This window comes from Cucurbita pepo, chromosome 1 (genome assembly GCF_057944985.1).
Source record: "Cucurbita pepo subsp. pepo isolate OVF chromosome 1, ASM5794498v1, whole genome shotgun sequence".
Lineage (NCBI taxonomy): Eukaryota > Viridiplantae > Streptophyta > Magnoliopsida > Cucurbitales > Cucurbitaceae > Cucurbita > Cucurbita pepo.
Window position 1 is genome coordinate 14,046,238 of NC_141798.1, and position 25,825 is coordinate 14,072,062.

Sequence of the window (25,825 nt, forward strand, 5' to 3'; positions counted from 1 at the left end):
TCTCTGTCTATTTAGTTTGTAGTTTTTAATTCCTTATTCTTCTTTTTTTTTTTCTATGGGTTACCTTTTAATTCGGTTCTCATGCATTCCAAATTTCTAGTGGATCTCTGTTTCCAAACCTTTCCTTATCTCAGTGTTTCCTGTTCACAAATTTTATTGGTCATTCTCTTTTTAATCTATTAATTTGGCTACTAATCTAATATTATTAATCTGATGTGATTTACTAGCGTTGGTATAAATGATTGACATTTAGTTTCTAACTCAAAGCTAAACCATTGTAATAATTCAATGAAGATCTAACTATAATTGGCAGTCATTTCTAAAAAAAGTAGGATAAAAGAAAATGAAGATTTAATATATACTTGATTTAATATATACCTTATTGATCAAATCTATCTTCACGTAAATCTCCGGTGAATCTCAACTAGGTAAAGGTCATTCTCATTTTTTTTTCCTCAAATAAATCTCACCATTATTGTTTTTCTATTTCTTTTTTGCAGTACCTATTACTTTCTGGTGTAAGGACCAAATGAATAGAGATAATTGTGGGAAGGGATGAGAGGTTAGTGGAGAGAGGTGGGGAAAGGTTGTTTTAGTACTGAAATTGGATGGGTACTAGCAATGCTCATGGAAAACTTTTTTAGTACTGGGTTTGGGGGAGAATGGGATTCCCGCAGCAATAGGACACATCGTTTTATCAGATACCCAGAAGTAGCAAATTGAAGATCATAAATTGAAAGATTTGAAAGCAAAGAATTATCTATTTCAAGCATTAGATTGTTCGATCTTGGAGACAACCCTCAACAAGGATACAGCAAAAAAAACATATAGGATTCTATGAAGTAGAAATATCAAGGTTCGACACGGGTAAAGCGTGCACATTTGCAATCTCTTCGGAAGGAGTTTGAAATGCTGCACATGAAGGTAGGAGAATCTGTGAATGAGTATTTTCCTCGGACCCTTGGCATAGCCAACAAGATGAAACTAAATGGTGAGAACAAACAAGATGTTGAAGTAGTCGGAAAGATTCTAACATCTATGACCCCCAAGTTTGATTATATTGTGTGTTCCATTGAGGCGTCCAAGGATACAACCATCTTAACCATTAATGAGTTGCAAAGCAGCCTGCTTGAACATGAACAACGCATGAGTTCTCATGTTGAAGAAGACCACGCTTTGAATATCACTCATGGTGAACAATCTAGAGGAAGGGGTCAAGGTTCTGGAGGTTTTAGAGGCAGAGGAAGAGGACGAGGCAGACAAACCTTCAACAGGCCACAGTGGAGTGCTATAATTGTCACAAGCTAAGACATTTTCAATGGGAATCTCAAAGCAAGGAGAAAGAGGCAAACTATGCAGAACTCAAGAAGAGATGCTGTTGACGGCTTACGTGAATATGAATAAGGTCAATAGAGAAGATATGTGGTTCCTTGACTCGGGATGTAGCAATCATATGTGTGGGAAGAAGGAATATTTTTTCAGATTTTGATGGAAGTTTTAGAGATTGCTTGAAGTTGGACAACAACTCAAGCATGGTTGTAACAGGAAAGAGTAATGTACGGCTGCAAGTTAATGGAATCATACCTATCTACCAGAGCTGAAGAACAATTTGTTGAGTATTGGGAAATTGCAATCAAAGGGGCTTACCATTTTGTTTCAAAATTGAACGTGCGAGGTGTTTCATCGTGAGAGTCTTAATCATAGAGACAAGGATGCCTTTGAATCGAATGTTCGTACTGCATGCTATATCTCAGCCTGTAGCATCCACTTGTTTCAATACAATCACAAAATATATTGAACAACTTTGACACTGTAGATATGGAAGACTCTTGAGCAAAAGAAGATGGTGGATGGTTGACCACAGCTCAAATCTCCTCTTGAGTAAAAATTGTGCGGCGGCCGTTAAACAATAATCAATTTTTTTTGTCCACAAAAAAAAAAAAAAAGCATGTTTTTAAATATAATTGAGAGCAATTTTTTATTTTTTTATTTGAGAAATTTTATTGGGTTGGAATTTACAATATACGTTGGAATTCGATTAGCTATAAATTTACAATATAAATTTACAATATACTCAAATTTACATGTTTATTAAATTAGGTCAGAGGTTCTGTTTCATCCACTAATCTATGTTTTAATTTAGGTTTATTTTTTTAATAAGAAAAGAATTCCATAACTCAATTAGACATAAATATTTCTAAGAAATTCTCGTCATATACTAAACCCAATCTAACTAGTTCATTTCATTTACTGAAAACTTTAAGTAGAATATTAACCTTATTTATTTATTTTAAAATATTTAATTAAACCACTAAATTTTAATATATATTTAAAAAAGTGGTGGAAGAATAAATAAAATAAAATTAAACTAAATAAAGCAATAAATATATACGGACATGGCAAGTAAAAATGTATCTTTTAAAATTAACCATAATCTGGGTAGATTAAGTTCCATTAATCCTAAAAAAGATTCATAAACTAGCTAAATCTAGAAAATTTTCATTTATTTGAAGCTAATCCAAACAAAAATCTCTCAATTATACATGGAAAGCCGGAACCAATTCATTCCAGTTGAATTTGCAAGCCTAATGCATGACATAATTAGTTCATAATTCATCGTTTTCCCCATCACATTCCATATTATGTTTTCCATCTCTATATACATCCTTCCCTTATTTTCAATCTTCATCTCATCTCACATCGGAATTATGTGGACCCAAACCCTTCCGATCATGGCCGCTTTCATGGCCACTTTCATTTTCCTCCTCGCCCTAACCAACGCTCAAAACGCCCTCGGTGACTACCTCGCGCTTCACAACCGAGCTCGAGCCCAGGTCGGCGTCGGCCCCATGCAATGGAGCAACATTGTGGCCGTGTACGCTCAAGCCTATGCGGAAAAAAGAAAGGGTGACTGCGCCATGATTCACTCAACCGGGCCGTACGGGGAAAATATAGCCGCGGGCTACTACCCTGAGTTCACTGGGGCGGATGCGGTGAAGTTGTGGGCGAACGAGAAGCCGCTGTATGATCATGCGTCGAATAAATGCGTGGGTGGTGAATGTGGGCACTACACTCAGATGGTGTGGCGAAGCTCGGTCCGGCTTGGATGTGCTAGAGTGCCCTGTAAGGCTAATTCTCAGTTTGTTGTTTGCAATTACGATCCTCCTGGCAACTATATTGGGGAAAAGCCTTATGATTCTTTGGTGGTTTGAAGAGATTTGGTTTTAAATTTTTTATGAATTGTAATAAAGTTTGTGAGAGAATCATGAATTTATGAATTGAAATAAAGCTATGGTATTGTCTATAATAGTATTATATTGTCTTGTTTGAGTTAACTCTTGTGACTTTGTTTTAACCTCCTTGAGTTAACTCTTCTGACTTTGTTTTGACCTCCTCGCTTATAAACCCCATGATCATAGAGTCTTCCCTCTAATTAAGTACATCACAGAGCCACCCCCGAAGCCCGTAGATTTCTAGAACAACCTTCCCTTAATCGAGGCTCGACTACTTTCTTTGGAGCCTTTGAACAAAATACACCCTTTGTTCGACACTTTTGACTACAATTTTGAGGCTAACAATTTCTTTGTTCGACATAGCTAAGTTAAGTTCATGGTCTGATAACCATGTTAAGAATCACGAATCTCTACAATGGTATATGATATTTGTCCACTTTGAACATGAGAAAATCTCATAGGTTTGCTTCGGGCTCCCAAAGATGTATTCTTTACTTATAAATCTACGATCATTTCCGAACAATCTTCACGATGTTTCGGCCTCCAAATTCGGCCTCCAAATCGGCCTCCAAAAGAAAGGGTGACTGCGCCATGATTCACTCAACCGGGCCGTAAGGGAAAAATATAGCCGCGGGCTACTACCCTAAGTTCACTGGGGCGGATGCAGGGAAGTTGTGGGCGAACGAGAAGCCGCTGTATGATCATGCGTCGAATAAATGCGTGGGTGGTGAATGTGGGCACTACACTCAGATGGTGTGGCGGAGCTCGGTGCGGCTTGGATGTGCTAGAGTGCCCTGCAAGGCTAATTCTCAGTTTGTTGTTTGCAATTATGATCCTCCTCGCAACTATATTGGGGAAAAGCCTTATGATTCTTGGGGGTATGAAGAGATTTGGTTTAAAAAATTTTATGTATTGTAATAAAGTTTGTGAGAGAATCATGAATTTATTTATTGAAATAAAGCTAGGATATTGTCTACAATAGTATTATATTGTCTAGAGCATAACTCTTGTGACTTTGTTTTGACTTCCTTACTTATAAACTCTTGATCCTAGAGTCTCCCCTCTCATTAAGTACACCACATAGAGCCACCTTTGAAGCCTATAGATTACTTATGATCATAGAGCCTCCCGTCGAACAAAATACACCATAGAGCCTCCCCTAAAACCTATGGATTTCTAAAAGAAACTCCCTTTAATCGAGACTCGACTTCTTTCTTCGGAGACCTTAAACAAAATTGACAATTTGTTCGACATGTTTGACTACGATTTTTAGGCTTACAACTTTTTTGTTCAACAGAGCTAAGTTAAGTTCATAGTCTGATACCATGTTACTAATCACGAATCTCTACAATGTTATATGATATTTGTCCACTTTGAACATAACATCATGAGTTTGCTTCGAGCTCCCACAAGAAGTCATGTTAAGGAAAATGTATTCTTTAGTTATAAATCTATGATCATTTCCGAACAGTCTTCAACACTAAGAGCATCAGCCACCAGCCAATTGCTGTTCCAAGTCACTCGGAAGAAATGCCCTCGGCGGAGATGCGGAAAACAGGTCACGGTATTTTCGGCCTCCAAACCGGGAGACCCACAACGACGGTGATTAACTCCGCTGCAATATGATACCCACACCGGAGACGAAGACCCATTGCCGCAACCTATCAGCATTTAACGGCTCTAAATATGGAGATCAACAGGGCCGGAGTAGCTGCACCCTTGAATGATTTAGCGAAATAGAATGTTGTTTTTAAATGGGGGATATGCAAGAGAATGCATTCAATGAGCTTAAGAAGAAATTAACTAGTGCACCATTACTTGTCTTGCCTAACTTTGATAAAACTTTTGAAATTGAGTGTGATGCAAGTGGTTTGGGCATAGATGCTGTTTTGATGCAAGATGGAAAACCTTTAATATATTTAAGTGAAAAACTAAATGGGACAACATTGAACTATTCTATCTATGATAAAAAATTGTTTGCTTTAGTCCGCACATTGCAAGTGTGACAATACTACTTATGGCTTAGAAAATTTATGATCCACTCTATTCATCAAAGTTTGAAGTATCTTAAATGTCATAGCAAACTAAATCATAGGCATGCAAAGTGGGTGAAGTTTATTGAAATATTGTCATATGTTATCAAATATAAGCAAGGTAAGGATAATATGGTAGCTGATATATTATCTAGAAGGGATAATCTCTTTACTTCTCTTAGTCCAAAAATTCTTAAAGAATTATATAAAGATGATGCATCTTATCTTGTGAAAAGAGCTGGGGATGATTATTATATGTTTCATGAATTTTTATTTAAGAAAAGCAAGATTTGTATTACTAAATGCTCTATAAGAGATTTGCAGGTAAAAAGAAGCACATGGTGACAGCTTACTGGGACATTTTGAGATTAATAAAACTTATAAGATGTTGCATGAACACTTCTTTTGGCCGAAGATGAAGCACAATGTTCATAAGTTTTGTACCCAATATTTTAAATGTAAATAAGCTAAATTTAAATCACAACCAAATGGATTGTATACTCCTTTGAACGTATCTAACGAATTTTAGACTAATATATCTATAGATTTTGTTCTTGGTTTGGTGAACACTAAAAATGGTAAAGATAGTATTTTTGTTGTGTCAGACATAGTAAATTTGTTTATTTTATTGTATGCAACAAAACCGATGAGGTAAAGCATGTTGCTGATTTATTCTTTAAGAAAGGAGTAAGATTACGTGGAATCTATAGAATAATTGTTAGTGACAAGGAGGTTACCTTTTTAAGTCACTTTTAGAAAGTATTGTGGGGGTAAATTGGGTACCAAGTTGTTTTCAACTACATATCATGTAATGGAACAAAAAAAAAAAAAAAAGTGAGGGTCGTCGGCAGAGTCGAAAACTCCGGCGAACACCAGAGATTTCGCTCGCACACGACCCACAAAGGGCGGCCAAGGGTTGGGATGCCACAAATCGCGTCCCCGACCTTCAGCCACCCTGAGAGAACCTACAAAGAAACGAAAACAGTGAAAAGAAAACGAGAAGGAATAGAAAACCGACGGAAGTCCGGTGAAGCTGAACCATACGAATCAACGTCAAAACCCCCATTTTACACCAAAAAAGTAATCCCATAACCCTTTACACACCTCTGGAGTACGTTTTACACAAGTCGCTTACGTTGAACACCGTCGGCAAGGAAGACGGAACGGCGGACTTCCAAGCTTCTCAAGATCCGGGAGTGTGAGGTCCTTACCAACGAACTCTGTACCAAAAACGGGGTTAGGGTGAATAATAATCTCGAGAACGGAGGAAAAAAGAGGAAAAAAGGACGTCGAGACGACGTTGTCGAAGAGAGAGAGAGGTCACCAGAAAATCGCGTAGGCAGTCGGGCGAAGAGGACGAAGTCCGACCCGAGAGTCGGATTCGGTAACCCGAACCGAACCCCATTTCACATTTCGTTAGCATTTCACATTTTAATTAATAATCCAACTAACAATGTGAAATACAGCTCTAAAACGATCTCAGTAAAAATTGAATTCCACGTTTTCATTGTTTCTAAATTTTGGTTGGGTAGTAAAACTTAAATTGAAAATATGTCAAATATTATTTCATGGTGCTTCAATCATTCAATCCAACTATGGTTTGTTATAATATTATATTCTCTTGGTACAAATAATAATAATTTCTCACATCTTCCATTTTCCTTCTATCTGTTGTACCACTTTTGTTTCTCCTCTCTCCGTCTTCTTTTTCTTTCATACCAATGACTATGCAATTATAGTTTTCTCCTCCTCCCTAGTATCACTATCAATTAACAGAAGCCCTTTTCAATCTTCTTCTTTTTCTTCTTCTTCTTCTTTTTTTTTTTTTTTTTTTTTTTTTTTTTTCTTCCCTAAAACTACTCTGCTTCATTTTCTATTCTATTTTCTTCTTTTTTTTCCTTTTTCAATCTATTATGTTTTCTTTTCTTTCCTGAAGTAAAAGCTATTTTCAATGTTTTCTTCTCTCTCCCCACTATCCAATCCCAGAAGTCATTTTCAATCCATTTTAATTTTCCTCAGTAAAAAAAAATGTCTACGCATCCATCAATTATGATTTTCTTCTCATTCCTAAAAATGATGATTCAATTTAGATGCAATTCACAAAGCCATTTTCAATCAATTTTGATTTTCGATCAGATATCCAAAAATCTAAATAATTGAAAAGGAGATCTAAGATAACTTTTGGCAAAAGATAAAAGAAAAGGAGATTTAACTTACCTATTACTTTTCCATCTCTTTCCATTCCTATTAAATCTGCTTGAGGTGAAGGCCATCTCCAATTCTTCTCTCCCAAAATCTGTGATCTTTCCTTTGTTTCTTTCTTTGATTTTTCCATTCTCAAAATCTCAAATCATTTTGCAGTTGTAGGAGGTGAAGGCCATCTCCAATTCTTCTCTCCCAAATTAAATCTGATTGAGGTGAAGGCCATCTCCAATTCTTCTCTCCCAAAATCTGTGATCTTTACTTTCTTTCTCTGATTTTTCCCTTATCAAAATCTCAAATCATTTTGCAGTTGTAGGAGGTGAAGGCCATCTCCAATTCTTGTCTCCCAAAATCAATCTAATCATTTTACAGTTGTAGGAGGTGTCGGGGAGATATTTCGGGAAGGTGGAGAGAGAGTGATAATTTACTTTTTTTTTTTTTTTTTTTTTTTTTAATTATTATTTACTTATTCTTATTATTATTATTTTTTTTCTTTTTTTTATTACTGGTCCTTACAACTATGGAGAGGGAGAAGTTTTCACATGCATATAAGGAAGGCTTAGTTTCCCTCTCCAACTAATGTGACTATATTGCACCAAATATTGAGGTCATTGAAGGTAAAATTTAGATGAACCAACTCCATTATATAACTTCTCTCAAATGACACCTCAACTCAAAGAATTATGTCAAATCAACACATTGTGAAGGACAAAATAGAAATTTAATATATTCAAAGAATTGTCCCTTTGGAGCCCCTCTTATTATGTAACATAGATTTAATAGTTGGAGAACCATCTACCCGTTTTCCACCTTAATATATTACTATAGGGTCAAATCTCCATTAGTAAGAATATATATATATATTTATTTATTTATTTATTTATTGTAACGACCCCAAATTTTCTACTTAATTTAAGGTCGCTACTATATACATACCATAAACATTGAAGGCAGAAGACTTCATTTAAATTCCATAAAACATAACCTTTAACTTAAAACACAGTCATGGACTTACGAGTTTCAAAAATATCTTTAAAACGACACAACAAAAGACCCGAAATAAAATAAATAAGCGTTTAAGTTTAAAACATACTATTCTATGCATGTCTAAGAAATAAATACCACTATCCTATGCATGTGTCATGATCTCAAGTTGTGATGCCGTCGTCAGCCATACAGGAATGCCTCGCTTTAACCTGAAAAATGTAGTAGCACATGGCTTGAGTATTTAAAGAAATACTCAATAAGTGACCCCACTATTGGGGTTAAATGCAACAATCACATGCAATGAAATGATGGGACCTATCTTTCGTTTCGTTTCGTTTCCCCTACGTGCAATCCTAACAGGTAATCGTGGATGTGTACTATATACTCTACACGCAGCCCATACGTGCGAGTATGGGCTCACCAGCTAGTTCGCACACCACTGGGCCACTGTCGCATACTCTGGGAGCCCCTTATACCGGGACCCGTTAAAACTAGAACCGTCATGGCAGCGCTATGCAAGGCATAACGATCGTTGTCCTGCCATTGGATGTACGCGTCCGTACCCTCGTGATGGGATAGGGGTATCCCCCAAATGCATGAACACACAATATGCATGAGGTTCCACTAGTCCTATAGTTATCATTAATGAACATAACCCCGTGTCACGTTTTCATGCTTACATGTCATTCTCATTCTCATTTCGTTACATATCATACATATTCCTAGCGGGATTATGTTTCATACAATTTACCGTATTTCATGTCATACAATTCATACAGTTACATTCACATATTCCATACAAACGTGCCATAATCATTCAAGGACCTCATATCGTTACATGCATTACACATCACATCAGACTAAAAGCATACATAGCATACATTCACGTTCATCTAACTACGTACTTAAGCACAATAATCTAGCATACAATGTATCATATCATAAACGAGTCATAACGTAAACACTTCATAGTCGTATCGTTCTCTAACTTACCATAGCCTTAACATTCTTATACCTATCATAGACATATCATTACGTAACGTACTTTAACGCTATCGTTCTATCAGTCTATCACAAACCTATCCCTTTCTACCCATAACCAAACCGTATTCTTTCATCAATCTCTCATATTCTATCTCAAACATCTCCTTGAGCACATCGTACCATAATTATTATCATACAATCCACATTATAACATAACATAACATATAGGAAGCATATTGATCCACAGACAATTCACACATATCAATATATATGACACGTGCAGAACCACAGGGCACGTGTCAACATCAAATATAACCATGCCGATAGTAAGATCACTTACCTGACTAGCTTAAATCGTTGTCACGAATATATCTTTAATGAAAGTTCGATTCCGTCCTTTGAAATCCGAGTCAACCTATATGAGCCCATGACATTAGTTTCGGGTTTGAATTCTACAACATTATTTCTCTAATTTACATTGGTCCATTGTTAGAAGTCTTGAAATTTTATATATCTATAATTATATTTATATTAAAAATCTCATTTTTCATGGTTACTGTCGTATAAAAAGTAGATACAACTAAGTTATTCTGAGCTTTACTATTATCTATTTACCTTTCCCTCCATATTTAGTTGTGGTTTTTAATTCCCTAATCTCTTTTTTTTTATCTGTTGTCTTTTAATTCGGTTCTATTCCAAATTTAGAGTGGATCTCTATTTCTAAATCTTTCCTTATCTCAGTGTTTCCTATTTCTTTATCTCAGTTTCCTATTCAGAAGTTTTCTTGGCCATTCTATCTTTAATCTATTCATTTGGCTACTGATAAAAATTTAATCTAATATTACTAATCTCCTGATTTACTAGGTTCGTACAAATGATTGACATTTAGTTTCTAACTCAAAGCTAGACCATTGTAATAATTCAATGAAGATCTAACTATAATTTGTTATGATTTCTACAAAAACAGGATAAAAGAAAATGAAGATTTAATATATACCTTATTGATCAGATCTATCTTCACGTAAATCTTCGTTGAATCTCAGCTGGGTAAAGGCCATGAGTCTATTTTCACGTAAATCTCCATTCAATCTCAGCTGGGTAAAGGCCATGAGTCTATTTTCACGTAAATCTCCATTCAATCTCAGCTGGGTAAAGGCCATTCTCATTCTTTTTTTTCTCCTATTTTTCTGTTTCTTTTTTGTAGTAACGTTACTTTCGTTCCTAAGGATGAGTTGTTGAGAGATAATTGTGGGAAGGGATGAGAGATAATTGTGGGAAGGGATGAGAGGTTAGCGGAGAGAAGTGGGGAAATGTTGTTTTTATTTATTTATTTATTTATTATTATTATTTTAACTACTTTTTATAATTATTTTTATTTGTTTATTTCTTATTTATTTATTTATTTATTTATTTTTTTTTTTGGCTATTACATATTTATATATATATATATATATTTTACTATATGGATAACTACGTGAATTCGATAAATCATACATTTAGACTCTAATAGTAGAGTCACTAAAGGAATATTTCTTAAAGTACTCAAGTCATGTGTTATTTTTACGTTTCAGGTAAAAGCAAGACATCCTTATACGGATAACAGAGGCGATGCATGAAGACCGTGGAGCTGGTGTTAGGGTAGTTGCTTTTCATCTTATTTTATACACAATTTTCACTTGCAACCATAATGACAAATTGAATAATAGCAAAGTCACCTGACCATTTTATTTAGGAAACGTGTGGACTTAGGGCATTACAATACGTGGATTAGTACCAGGAAAAGAAGAGCATCACATCAAAACTCATTTTTCTTCACAAGGGAAGAAACAATGGCAAGCGAAGTTGGTGGGAAATTCAGGAGTTTCAACACATTGAGATGTTGAATTTGGGTAAACCTCTAGGCACTTTTGGTGACATCTAGTGATGTCGCATGCATATTCGAACATCTTCACATCACATTGCTTTGCGTGGGTTGCTAGAGGCACCATCCAACCAGCTACACAAATTTTCAAAGTTATACATGCTTTAATACCCATCCAGGCTTACAACACAAAACTTAAAGGCATCTAAACAACCATACGTACCTGAAAGAACCAGGACAAGAACGAAGAGGGAGCACGAGAAGTTCACCATCTCCTAAAATACCAGTGTTATAATATACTAAAGTTTATGGTTTGAATGTAGAGTTGGTTTGCTCATGTGTCATTGTAGAGTGTATTTATATACACATTTTGTTTGACAAATATGGTGACTCAGTAACTTTTATATCTCCATTGGAAAGTATGGCAATTATGGTAGCTTCAAACTCCTATGGAATGTAACTAATCTTTTCATGTCATGACCTTAACTACCTAGACCACAGTAGTATGTATGGTCCTATAAACTACAACTATTAAAGATTGTGACACTTGAATAAAGGAGTAAATGAATGAATGGAGACTATGTCTAGATGAAAATAATCTTGAGGATAGGATGTTAAAAAAAGCTTAAAAAAATTAAAAGTTATTATCTATTCAAACGTTAGTGTGTTTTGCTTGTAATAATTGTACGTAGGGTGACCTCCTAAGAATTTCCTTAGATTGCATGTAAGTTAGGACAGAACATATTGGAATGACTCGTGTTGATCTGTGGAAATAATGTTCTCCCTTGCAACCAAGGAATAAGTAACGTGACTATATCGCAGGAATATTCGGAAAGAGTCATCTCTATTGTATAAATTCTCTTGGAATGCCACCTCAACTCAAAGAGTTATGTCAAATCAACACAGCCAAGGGCAAAATAGACATCAACACAACAAAAGGGCAAAATAGATATTTAATAAAAATTTAACCGTAAAATAGATAGGTAAGAATTGTAACATTGTAGAACCATCCCTTTTTTTACCTAAATATAGTTTAACTATTAAGACATATTATCCACCAAAAGATTAAATTTACATTCACTACTTATCTACTAGATCAATATATATATGAATTTGTTCCCTAAAAAAATAAATAATAAATAAATAATAATAAAAGTAATTTAATAATTTAAAATAGCTATTAATAATAAAATAATTTTTTTATAATTTAGTTGAAAAAAATAGAGTTTTGAGCCTCCCTATCCATTAAAAAAAATAAAAAAGTCTTATTTAGATTTTTTTTTTAGGGCTAGTTTTATTTAAATCAAAAGTTGTTTTAAATAAAAAAAAAATGTATTATTATGCGGCAAATATTTTTTATTATTAATATTATTTTATAATAATAGTAAAGTGAATATAACTCAATAGTAATTAAAATCTTAAATTAGGTCGGAGGTTCTGTTTCATCCACTAATCTATGTTTTAATTTAGGTTTATTTTTTTAATAAGAAAAGAATTCCATAACTCAATTAGACATAAATATTTCTAAGAAATTCTCGTCATATACTAAACCCAATCTAACTAGTTCATTTCATTTACTGAAAACTTTAAGTAGAATATTAACCTTATTTATTTATTTTCAAATATAAAGACATTGCAAGTAAAAATGTATCTTTTAAAATTAACCCTAATCTGGGTAGATTAAGTTCCATTAATCCTAAAAAAAATTCATAAACTAGCTAAATCTAGAAATATTTCATTTATTTGAACCTAATCCAAACAAAAATCTCTGAATTATACATGGAAAGCCGGAACCAATTCATTCCAGTTGAATTTGCAAGCCTGATGCATGACATAATTAGTTCATAATTCATCGTTTTCTCCATCACATTCCATATCATGTTTTTCATCTCTATATAAATCCTTCCCTTATTTTCAATCTTCATCTCATCTCTCATCGGAATTATGTGGACCCAAACCCTTCCAATCATGGCCGCTTTCATGGCCACTTTCATGTTCCTCCTCGCCCTAACCAACGCTCAAAACGCCCACGGTGACTATCTCACGCTTCACAACCGCGCTCGAGCCCAGGTCGGCGTCGACCCCATGCAATGGAGCAATACCGTGGCCGCGTACGCTCAAGCCTATGCAGAAAAAAGAAAGGGTGACTGCGCGATGATTCACTCAACCGGGCCGTACGGGGAAAACATAGCCGCTGGGTACTACCCTGAGTTCACCGGGGTGGATGCGGTGAAGCTGTGGGCGAACGAGAAGCCGTTCTATGATCATGCGTCGAATAAATGCGTGGGTGGTGAATGTGGGCAATACACTCAGACGGTGTGGCGAAGCTCGGTCCGGCTTGGATGTGCTAGAGTGTCCTGTAAGGCTAATTCTCAGTTTGTTGTTTGCAATTACGATCCTCCTGGCAACTATATTGGGGAAAAGCCTTATGATTCTTTGGTGGTTTGAAGAGATTTGGTTTTAAATTTTTTATGAATTGTAATAAAGTTTGTGAATGAATCATGAATTTATGAATTGAAATAAAGCTATGGTATTGTCTATAATAGTATTATATTGTCTTGTTTGAGTTAACTCTTGTGACTTTGTTTTAACCTCCTTGAGTTAACTCTTGTGACTTTGTTTTGACCTCCTCGCTTATAAACTGCATGATCATAGAGTCTCCTCTCTAATTAAGTACATCACAGAGACCCCCGAAGCCCGTAGATTTCTAGAACAACCTTCCCTTAATCGAGGCTCGACTACTTTCTTTGGAGCCTTTGAACAAAATACACTCTTTGTTCGACACTTTTGACTACAGTTTTGAGGCTAACAATTTCTTTGTTCGACATAGCTAAGTTAAGTTCATGGTCTGATAACCATGTTAAGAATCACGAATCTCTACAATGGTATATGATATTTGTCCACTTTGAACATGAGAAAATCTCATAGGTTTGCTTCGGGCTCCCAAAGATATATTCTTTACTTATAAATCTACGATCATTTCCGAACAATCTTCAATACTGAGAACACCAGCCACCAGCCAATTCCTGTTCCAAGTCACCCTGAAGAAATGCCCTCGGCAGAGATGCGAAAAACCAGTCCACGATGTTTTTTACCTCCAAATCGAGAGATGCACGGCGACGTTTAACTCCGCTGCACTATGAGACCCACACCGGAGACAAAGGCCCACTGTCGCAACCTGAACTTTGAAAAAAACATACATATTCCTAAACTTTGAAAAGAGTAGGATAAGAAAATGTTTAACAATTTGTTATTTTAAAAGTGTCTAATAAGTCTCCAAATTTTAAAAAATTAACTTTTTTAATATAAAAATTTAACCTATTCAACTACTATTTTAAAAATGATGAATTTATGGGTTATAATGGAAAGTTTAATGGATCAAGTCAGACTAACCGTAGTGTAACTAAGTGAGTCAATTGGGTTAGCCACTAGCCGACTCTACCACACTCTACCACTAAGTGAGTCAATTCCCTAGAATAGAAAGTTGATTTTCTATTTTTCTTAAAATTCTCTGTTCTATAATCAATCATAAAATTTTTGGGTTAAATTAATTCATTTCATTTACTCAAAATTTTAAGTAAAATATTAACATTATTTATTTATTTTCAAACATTTAGTTAATAAAACAATAAATATATACCTGCATGAATACCTAAATAGTGAGTAAAAATGTATCTTAAATTTTAAGATTAATCTCTATGTGGATTAAGTTTCATTAATTCTAAAAAAACTTCATGCTAAATCTAGAAAATTTTCATTCATTTAAACCTAATTCAAACAAAAATTTAGCCTAACTAAACATGGAAGCCTGAATGCATTGTTGAATTTCAGAGCATGGCATAATTAGTTCATAATTCATTGTTTTCCCATCGCATTCCATATTAAGTTTTCCATCTCTATATAAATCTTTCCCTTATTCTCAATTTTCATCTCATCTCTCATCGAAATTATGTGGACTCAAACCCCTCCGATCATGGCTGCTTTCATTGCCACTTTCATGTTCCTCGTCGCCCTAACCAATGCTCAAAACGCCCCCCGTGACTACCTCGCGCTTCACAATCGCGCCCGAGCCAAGGTCGGCGTCGGCCCCATGCAATGGAGCAACACCGTGGCCGCGTACGCTCAAGCCTATGCGGAAAAAAGAAAGGGTGACTGTGCCATGATTCACTCAACCGGGCCGTATGGAGAAAACATAGCCGCAGGCTACTACCCTGAGTTCACCGGGGAGGATGCGGTGAAGCTGTGGGCGAACGAGAAGCCGTTGTATGATCATGCGTTGAATAAATGCGTGGGTGGTGAATGTGGGCACTACACTCAGATGGTGTGGCGGAGCTCGGTGCGGCTTGGATGTGCTAGAGTACTCTGTAAGGCTAATTCTTAGTTTGTTGTTTGCAATTATGATCCTCCTGGTAACTATATTGGGGAAAAGCCTTATGGCTCTTCTTTGTAAAGAGAATTGGTTCGAGAATTTTATGAATTGTAATAAAGTTTGTGAGAGAATCATGAATTATTGGAAATCTTCCCCAAAACTTTAAAAACTAATGGTGAATTAGCAAGTGAATTAGGTATCTCCACAATAATATGATATTGTATACTTTTCTCCCCTAAATGGAGAATGAATGCAATCATGAATTTCTACAATTTTATGTTATTGTCTACTTTTCTACCCAAAATTGCAAAAATAAAATGAGAAAATTAATGAGTTTTAGAAATCATATCTTCACAATGGTATGATATTGTCGGCTTTTCTATCCAAAATTGCATAAATAAATGGAGGATTATCGAGATTTAGAAATCACTCATCTCCACAATGGTATGATCTTTGTTGGATGAATGTCCCACCTCGGCTGATTTAGGGAATGATCATGGGTTCATAATCAGAGAATACTATCTCCATTGGGGTGAGGCCTTTTGGGAAGCGCAAAGCAAAGCGATGAGAGCTTATGTTCAAAGTGGACAATATCATACCACTGTGGAGAGACGTGTTCGTCTAACATGGTATTAGAGCCATGCCCTAAACTTAGCCATGTCAATAGAATCCTCAAATGTCGAACAAAGGACTCCAAAAGAAAAAGGAAAAGAAAAGGAGTCGGGGAGGTGTTGGATGAAAGTCCCACTCGGCGAATTTAGGGAATGATCATGGGTCCATTGGGGTGAACTCAAAGTGGACTTGGATGAAAGTCCCACTCGGCGAATTTAGGGAACGATCATGGGTCCATTGAGGTGAACTCAAAGTGGACAATATCTTCGTAATGGTATGATATTATGTGCTTTCTTACCAATACTGCAAAAATAAATGGAGAATTACCAAGTTTTAGGAACCATCCATCTCTACACTGATATGATACTGTCTAGTTTGAGATTAAGTACTTTCTCCTTGTTGTCTTGTGAGATTATTCCTTACTTATAAATTCATGATCATTTCTTAAAAACTCTCTCTTAACAATTTTACACACAAAGAATAGCTCCCAGAATAGCTGTCAAATGTTGTTTGAAGTCAACGGGAATAAATGCCCACGGCGGAGATGCGAAAAACTAGTCACGATGTTTCGGCCTCCAAATTGAAATATACTATTAACCGAGAGGTAGAAGATTTTATTTCATCCATGAATATATGTTTTAAGTTACCCTTACTTTTAAAAAATGACAAAAGAAATACAAAAATTCATAACTCAATTAGTAGTAAATATTTTTAATCTAAAATTCTTTTTATATAATAAACCCAATCTAAATAGGTTATAAAAATTTTAGGTTAAATTAGTTCATTTCATTTACTCAAAATTTTAAGAAAATATTAACATTATTTACTTATTTTTAACATGTAATTAAACAATTCAATTTTAATATATATTTTACAAAATTAGAGAAGAATAAATAAATAAAATTATGAAACTAAATAAAACAATAAATATATACCTACAAGTAAAAATGTATCTTTTAAGATTAACCAGGTGGATTAAGTTTCATTAATCCTAAAAAAAATTCATAAACTAGCTAAATCTATAAAATTTTCACTTATTTGAACCTAATCAAAACAAAAATCTAGCCCGTAATTAAACATGGAAGCCATAATGAATTTATTCTCTTTAAATTCCCAAGCATGGCATAATTAGTTCATAATTCATGGTTTTCATCACATTCCATATTAAGTTTTCCATCTCTAATACATCATTCCCTCATTCACAATCTTCACCTCATCTCTCATTGAAATTATGTGGACTCAAACCCTTCCGATCATGGCCGCTTTCATGGCCATTTTCATTTTCCTCCTCGCCCTAACCAACGCTCAAAACGCCCACGGTGACTACCTCGAGCTTCACAACCGAGCTCGAGCCTAGGTCGGCGTCGGCCCCATGCAATGGAGCAACACTATGGCCGTGTACGCTCAAGCCTATGCGGAAAAAAGAAAGGGTGACTGCGCCATGATTCACTCAACCGGGCCGTACGGGGAAAACATAGCCGCGGGCTACTACCCTGAGTTCATTGGGGTAGATGCAGTGAAGTTGTGGGCGAACGAGAAGCCGCTGCATGATCATGCGTCAAATAAATGCGTGGGTGGTGAATGTGGGCACTACACTCAGATGGTGTGGCGGAGCTCGGTGCGGCTTGGATGTGCTAGAGTGCCCTGCAAGGCTAATTCTCAGTTTGTTGTTTGCAATTATGATCTTCCTGGCAACTATATTTGGGGAAAAGCCTTATGATTCTTGGGTGGTATGAAGAGATTTGGTTTTAAAAATTTTATGAATTGTAATAAAGTTTGTGAGAGAATCATGAATTTATTTATTGAAATAAACCTACGATATTGTCTACAATAGTATTATATTGTCTAGAGCATAAACTCTTGTGACTTTGTTTTGACTTCCTTACTTATAAACTCATGATCCTAGAGTCTCCCCTCTCATTAAGTACACCACATAGAGCCACCTTTGAAGCCTATAGATTACCTATGATCATAGAGCCTCCCCTCGAACAAAATACACCATAGAGCCTCCCCTGAAGCCTATGGATTTCTAAAAGAAACTCCCTTTAATCGAGACTCGACTTCTTTCTTCGGAGACCTTAAACAAAAGTGACAATTTGTTCGACATGTTTGACTACGATTTTTAGGCTTACAACTTTTTTGTTCAACAGAGCTAAGTTAAGTTCATAGTCTGATACCATGTTACTAATCACGAATCTCTACAATGTTATATGATATTTGTCCACTTTGAACATAACATCATGAGTTTGCTTCGATCTCCCACAAGAAGTCATGTTAAGGAAAATGTATTCTTTAGTTATAAATCTATGATCATTTCCGAACAGTCTTCAACACTAAGAGCATCAGCCACCAGCCAATTGCTGTTCCAAGTCACTCGGAAGAAATGCCCTTGGCGGAGATGCGGAAAACAAGTCACGGTATTTTCGGCCTCCAAATCGGGAGACCCACAACGACGGCGATTAACTCCGCTGCAATATGATACCCACACCGGAGACGAAGACCCATTGTCGCAACCTACCGGCATTTACCGGCTCTGAATATGGAGACCAACAGGGCCGGAGTAGCTGCACCCTTGAATGATTTAGCGAAATAGAATGTTGTTTTTAAATGGGGGATATGCAAGAGAATGCATTCAATGAGCTTAAGAAGAAATTAACTAGTGCACCATTACTTGTCTTGCCTAACTTTGATAAAACTTTTGAAATTGAGTGTGATGCAAGTGGTTTGGGCATTGATGCTGTTTTGATGCAAGATGGAAAACCTTTAATATATTTAAGTCAAAAACTAAATGGGACAACATTGAACTATTCTACCTATGATAAAGAATTGTTTACTTTAGTCTGCACATTGCAAGTGTGACAATACTACTTATGGCTTTGAAAATTTATGATCCACTCTATTCATGAAAGTTTGAAGTATCTTAAATCTCATAGCAAACTAAATCATAGGCATGCAAAGTGGGTGAAGTTTATTGAAATATTGTCGTATGTTATCAAATATAAGCAAGGTAAGGATAATATGGTAGCTGATATATTATCTAGAAGGTATAATCTCTTTACTTCTCTTAGTCCAAAAATCTTGTATTTAAGTATATTAAAGAATTATATAAAGGTGATGCATCTTGTGAAAATAGCTGGGGGGTGATTGTTATATGTTTCATGAATTTTTATTTAAGAAAAGTAAGATTTGTATTACTAAATGCTCTATAAGAGATTTGCAGGTAAAAAAAAGCACATGGTGACAGCTTACTGGGACATTTTGAGATTAATAAAACTCATAAGATGTTGCATGAACATTTCTTTTGGCCGAAGATGAAGCACAATGTTCATAAGTTTTGTACCCAATATTTTAAATGTAAATAAGCTAAATTTAAATCACAACCAAATGGATTGTATACTCCTTTGAACCTATCTAACCAATTTTAGACTAATATATCTATAGATTTTGTTCTTGGTTTGGTGAACACTAAAAATGGTAAAGATAGTATTTTTGTTGTGCCAGACATAGTAAATTTGTTTATTTTATTGTATGCAACAAGACAGATGAGGTAAAACATGTTGCTGATTTATTCTTTAAGAAAGGAGTAACATTAAGTGGAATCTATAGAATAATTGTTAGTGACAAGGAGGTTACCTTTTTAAGTTACTTTTAGAAAGTATTGTGGGGGTAAATTGAGTACCAAGTTGTTTTCAACTACATATCATGTAATGGAACAAAAAAAAAAAAAAAAAAGTGAGGGTCGTCGGCAGAGCCGAAAACTCCGTAGAATGCTAGAGTTTTTGCTCACACACGACCCACAAAGGGCGGCCCAGGGCTGGGATGCCACAAATCGCGTCCCCGACCTTCAGCCACCCTGGGAGAACCTACAAAGAAACGAAAACAGTGAAAAGAAAACGAGAAGGAACAGAAAACCGACGGAACTCCGGCGAAGCTGAACCATACAAATCGATGTCAAAACCCCCATTTTACACCAATAAAGTAATCTCATAACCCTTTACACACCTAAGGAGTAGGTTTTAGACAAGTCCCGTACATTGAACACCGTCGGCAAGGAAGACGGAACGGCGGACTTTCGAGCTTCTCAAGATCCGGGAGTGTGAGGTTCTTACCAACGAAATCTGTACCAAAAGTGGGGTTAGGGTGAATAATAATCTTGGGAACGGAGGAAAAAAGAGGGAAAAAGGACGTCGAGACGATGTTGTCGAGGAGAGAGAGAGGTCGCCGGAAAATCGCGCAGGCAGTCGGGCGAAGAGGACGAAGTCCGACCCGAGAGCCAGATCCGGCAACCCGAACCGAACCCCATTCCTTCAGTCGGCCCAGAACTGACAATTCCCGTGACCCGAACACCCCGGCCCTTCACCCGCGAACCGGCCCATCACCGCGCATGGCCCGTCACCCGCGTTCGGCTCGAGACCCGCGAGCAATCCATTAACCCACGCTTCGACCCGAGACTCCTGCACACGCGTCGCTCTCTGGTTGTGCCACGTGGCACGTCTGCAGCGCGACTCCTCTCGGCTTCGACGGCGGCTCCTTAGCTCTTGCGACTTATTCGGCTCGGAAAACCTATTTCCAGCCCGTTTGACACCGTTTCGACCCTCCCGAACCTTGTTTCCGCCCTGTTTAATGTAAAATGGAACGTTTTAAGGTCGTATTTCACAAATTTCAGTTGGGAATTTATTATTATTTGTGAAATACTAGTGAAAGTGACTAATGAACCAATAGGAACCAACCACCAACGGAAGCGTAGAACGTCCACGAGGAGCTAGGAGCTTACGTTATATTCTAGGGAGTACTTCGGCTAAGGCCTACCAAGTAAGTGGCTCACCCGTCGTAGGTTATGCGTTAATTGCTGTATGTTGGCACGTGCACGTGGATATGCACGTGTCATTAAATTGTATGCTAGCTTAATGTGCTTAAGTACGAAATCATGTGAACGTGAATGTATGTTATGTATGCTGCTTAGTTGATGTGATATGTTATGCATGTGACGATGTGTGGCCCTTGTATGATTATGGCTTATTTGTATGAATATTTGAATGCAACTGTATGAATTGTATGACATGAAATACGGTAAATTGCATGAAACATAACCCCGCTAGAAATATGTATGATATGTAACGAAATTAGAATGACAATGACATGTAAGCATGAAAACGTGACACGAGATTATGTTCATTAATGATAACTGTAGGACTAGTGGGACTTCATGCATATTGTGTGTTCATGCATTTGGGGGATACCCCTATCCCATCACGAGGGTACGGACGCGTACATCCAATGGCAGGACAACGACCGTTATGTCTTGCATAGCGCTGTCGTGACGGTTCTAGTTTTAAAGGCTCCTGGTATTAGGGGCTCCTAGAGTATGCCCACCGGCTAGGGACAGTGGCCCAGCGGTGTGCGAACTAGCTGGTGAGCCCATACTCGCACGTATGGGCTGCATGTAGAGTATATGGTACACGTCCACGATTACCTGTTAGGATTACACCGTATGAAAAACGAAATAAAACGATCGGTCCCATCATTTCATTGCATGTGTTTGTCGCATAACCCCGATAGGGGGTCACTTACTAAGTATTCTAGAAATATTCAAGCCTCGTGCTACTTTACTTTTGCAGATAAGGGCAAGGCACCCATGTGACAACGACGGCAGCATCGTACCCCCGGGACCGTGGCACATGCATAGGATAGACGTTTGTTTTTTTTTTTCCCATTTTGTAGCCTAGACTGAATTCGGTTTGCTTCATTAGTATAGGTTAGTATAGGTTGAAATATATTCGCATAATAAACCATAAGGTAGATTAAAACGTTCATTTTGGGATTTGTTGTTTTTCCTTTATTTTCAATAATGTTCTGTTCTTTTTCCTTGTAATCGTTTTCTTTTTTACGAGGTAATAAAACGCGAGAGTGAGTCGCATTTATGAATAGGGTTCAATTAATGTATATTCCTCATTTCAAGGTATAGTAATGACCTTAGATTAAATAGGAAAAATATTAGGGTCGTTACATCATCATCAGACTGATGGGCAAACGTGGTTAATAGAATATTAGAAACATTGTTTGGGGCTATTATTTCTAAGAATATTAAGTCTTGTAATGAATGTTTGCCATTTGAAGAGTTTACATATAATAAACAATTCACAATACCACTCATTGTTTTCCTTTTGAAGTTGTTTATGGATTTAATTCCCTTACGCCTCTTGATTTGCTTCTTATTCATTCTAATATTTTTGCGAGTGAAGTAGCCACAAGTAAGACAGATTTGATCAAAATATTACACAAAGAGGTGGAGAGAAATGTGAAACAAAATTTCAAAGTTGCTTTAAGAATTAACACAGGACCAAAGGAAATCATTTTTCAACCCAGTGATTGGATTTGGATACATTTTCGCAAGGAGCAATTCCCATCTCAAAGGAAAACAAAGTTACATCCAAGAGGGGATGACATTTATTAAGTTCTTGAAATAATTAATAACAATGCCTATAAAATTGATCTTTCTGGAGAATTTTTAGTACATTCTACTTTCAATGTTGCTGACTAGAGTCCTTTTGATGTAGGTGATGATTTAACTGATTAGATGACGAATCCTTTTGAAGAGGGGAAAGATGATAAGGATCACGGTGTTCAAAACGTTTCAATTAGACATATTACACGATCTAAGACCATGAAGATTCAACAAACATTCATTCTTCATTTACAAAATTGGATAGGCTCGGTTCAACCATTATTTCATGTGTTACAAGTTGATTCGATTTAGGAATGACCATTTGAAGCTTCGGAAGTGAATATTTGCACGGTTGAAGTAACGGATGAAATTGTTATAAGGGTGGGAAGGGTGGGAAGTTAGTTGTCAAAGTGACTTATCATTCTTCATTGACACTGCGTTAGAAAATTTTATTTATTATTTTTAATTTCTTAATTTATTGGGGGTGAGAAGAGGGTGGGAAGTTATTTTTTCTTTTGTGGAGATTTAGAGGGGGTGGGAGTAAATTATGGTGACTAACTTCTGTACTCACATTTGAATGGTGACTAACTTATTTACCCGACTTTTGTGAGGAGACTATAAATACCCACAAATTATTATGCAAAAGATAGATTTTGGTGAATGAAATTTAGGGCTCAAATTAAGACTGTGCCCTGGAAAATTTGAGTATTATTTTTGTAATTTGTAAGTTAGATGCAAGTCTTATGATTGCAGTCATCCAATCAAACCTTGATCAAATTGAATTGTGAAGCGACCCAATTTAGAAACCCAATTTAGAAAAAGGTTACAAATCTTGATGCTACATATTTAATTTAAGAGGTAAATCTAATTTTAGCGTTTATGGTTGATTCTAATTTTGTATAAGGTTTGTTAATTTGTTTGATTCAAGGTTCTTGCTTTAACAAAACCTTGGATCGTTGGATTGAGAATTAGCCTTATCACGTCTTCTCCCCACAGCTACATGTGTCACGCAAGCAGATGCCGACTTCTTCGGCTCAGTCGATTCAATGCAGCTCGGTGCAACTTTTCGACTCAAAACTCGATCATTCGGCTTGGTATAGACATTTTGATATCAATTACTCGATCATTCGGCTTAATACAACCTTATCTAAGACGAGTAAGATCAGTATAAGGTTCGTTTTCTCAATATAAGTTAAATTGAGATAAGAAATTCGTATTACTAACGAAACGAGATGAATGTTCTAATAGGAAATAACTCTCGACAATATTTGGAACAACTTTGAGGGATGGAATACAAACATACTCGAGTTTAGGGAGAACGTCGGCTAAGGTCAACAAAGTAAGTGACCTTACTATCGATACGGTTAGGAATTAATGTTCGTATGATGACACGTGCCCTTGGTTTTGTACGTGTTATATGCTTGACATATGACTACGATATGTTTATGGAACGATATGACTATGATATGTTTATAAAACGATATGACTATGATATATTTATGAAACAATATGACTATGATATATTTATGAAAGATATGATTATGATATGTATATGAAACGATATGACTATGATATATTTATAAAATGATATGAAAGGATAAATCCATAATAGGTCTATGAAACAATGGGACTATGAGATGATACGTGAAGGTTATGACATGTGTTTTGATGTGATGTATTGATGATATGATAAAGGTTATGTTGTTACACGTTTGACGATATAGTATATGATGTTACATGATATGTTGATGATATGAGATATGTATGATATGACATGATATGACACGATGCATGATATGAATGATATAAGACAAGATGTGTCGATACGGTGCACAACCTCAATTTATGCATGGAAAGCTAGGATGAAAATAACATGATATGAAAGAAAATGAGAGGTGTTGTCTTACATGACAATGATTAAAAATACTGGGACCTCATGCATCATTGTGTGTTCATGCATCGGGGAAATACCCCTCTTTTATGATGGTATGGACGCGCACACTACGAGGTAGGAAAACGATCATTATATTCATTATAATGCTTTGATGGTCGCTATTTCTAACGGGTGTCCGAAAACAATAACTCCCAGAGAATGCTCGCCCAACTATGAAAGGGGACCTTGGAGGTGTGCGAATCAACTGATGGGGTCCATACTCGCACGTGTGGGTCGTGTGTAGAATAGTGAATACATATCCAATTAACATGTTTAGGATAGTCACATAAGAAATATAGACTGATATGATAGGTCTCACTCGTGATTGTATGTGCTTGCATCTAACCCCAATAGTGGGGTCACTTACTGAGTATTTCTTAAAATACTCAAGCCACGTGTTACTTATATTTCAGGTAAATGCAAGACAATCTTGTACGACTGACGATGACATCTTAACTTGAGACCATGACACATGAATAAGGTAGTTATATTTAATTTCTTAGACTTAGGTTAGAATAGAGTGTTTGCTTTTTTTAATGTTTATTTATTTCATTTAGTATTTTGTTCTGTCGTTTTAAACAGGTTTTCGAACACATAAGTCCATGACAGTGTTTTAAGATGAAGTTATGTTTCATGATGAAGTTTAAAGACTTATTGTCGCACAAAATGATTACGTTACAATGATGGTAACAACTCTAGATAAACAGAAATCTAAAGACGTTACAATATTTGTGAAGTAATATATTTAAATATTTAATATACTAGAACATAATATCTTATTCAAATAATATCAAATGTAATAAGATATTGTAATATGTACCGAACTAATTTGAATCTCATTTCAATTTCAAATATATCTCATATATTTTTATTTAATATATCTAATATATTAAATATTAATTTAAATAGTTTATTTTTCAACTAAATTGATCATTTTAGTATATTAGGCCATAATCATATAAAATTAATTAATTAAATATTTCAACTAATTAATTTTCATTTATTAACTATAGACCACTCTACAAAAAAATCTAGAGTTTTATTCTTATGCACGGAGGACAAGTTGTGTTCATCGATCCTTTATGGGTTGTTTGTAATTACAGCTAGGTCAAAAGCTTATTTAATTTTTTATAGTTACATTTTTTATCTTAAGTACCACGGATTCT

At 35.9% G+C, this 25,825-nt stretch overlaps 3 protein-coding genes and 1 pseudogene across 3 annotated transcripts; all 4 read left to right on the forward strand.

Moving 5' to 3' along the window:
* Positions 1–2,708: 2,708 nt before the first annotated feature.
* On the forward strand, positions 2,709–3,287 carry LOC147794824 (basic form of pathogenesis-related protein 1-like). Its single transcript, XM_087118550.1, has one exon. It carries the CDS (start codon positions 2,709–2,711, stop codon positions 3,210–3,212), a length of 504 nt encoding a protein of 167 aa, XP_086974676.1. The 3' UTR covers positions 3,213–3,287.
* Positions 3,288–13,244: 9,957 nt separating this feature from the next.
* Positions 13,245–13,748, forward strand: LOC147794825 (basic form of pathogenesis-related protein 1-like). The gene has a single exon (XM_087125468.1). The coding sequence runs from the start codon at positions 13,245–13,247 to the stop codon at positions 13,746–13,748; it is 504 nt and encodes a 167-aa protein (XP_086981594.1).
* Positions 13,749–15,249: 1,501 nt separating this feature from the next.
* Positions 15,250–15,750, forward strand: LOC111799763 (basic form of pathogenesis-related protein 1-like; annotated as a pseudogene).
* A 1,921-nt stretch (positions 15,751–17,671) lies between these two features.
* On the forward strand, positions 17,672–18,001 carry LOC147794826 (basic form of pathogenesis-related protein 1-like). The gene has a single exon (XM_087125518.1). The coding sequence runs from the start codon at positions 17,672–17,674 to the stop codon at positions 17,999–18,001; it is 330 nt and encodes a 109-aa protein (XP_086981644.1).
* The last annotated feature ends 7,824 nt before the right edge of the window (positions 18,002–25,825 follow it).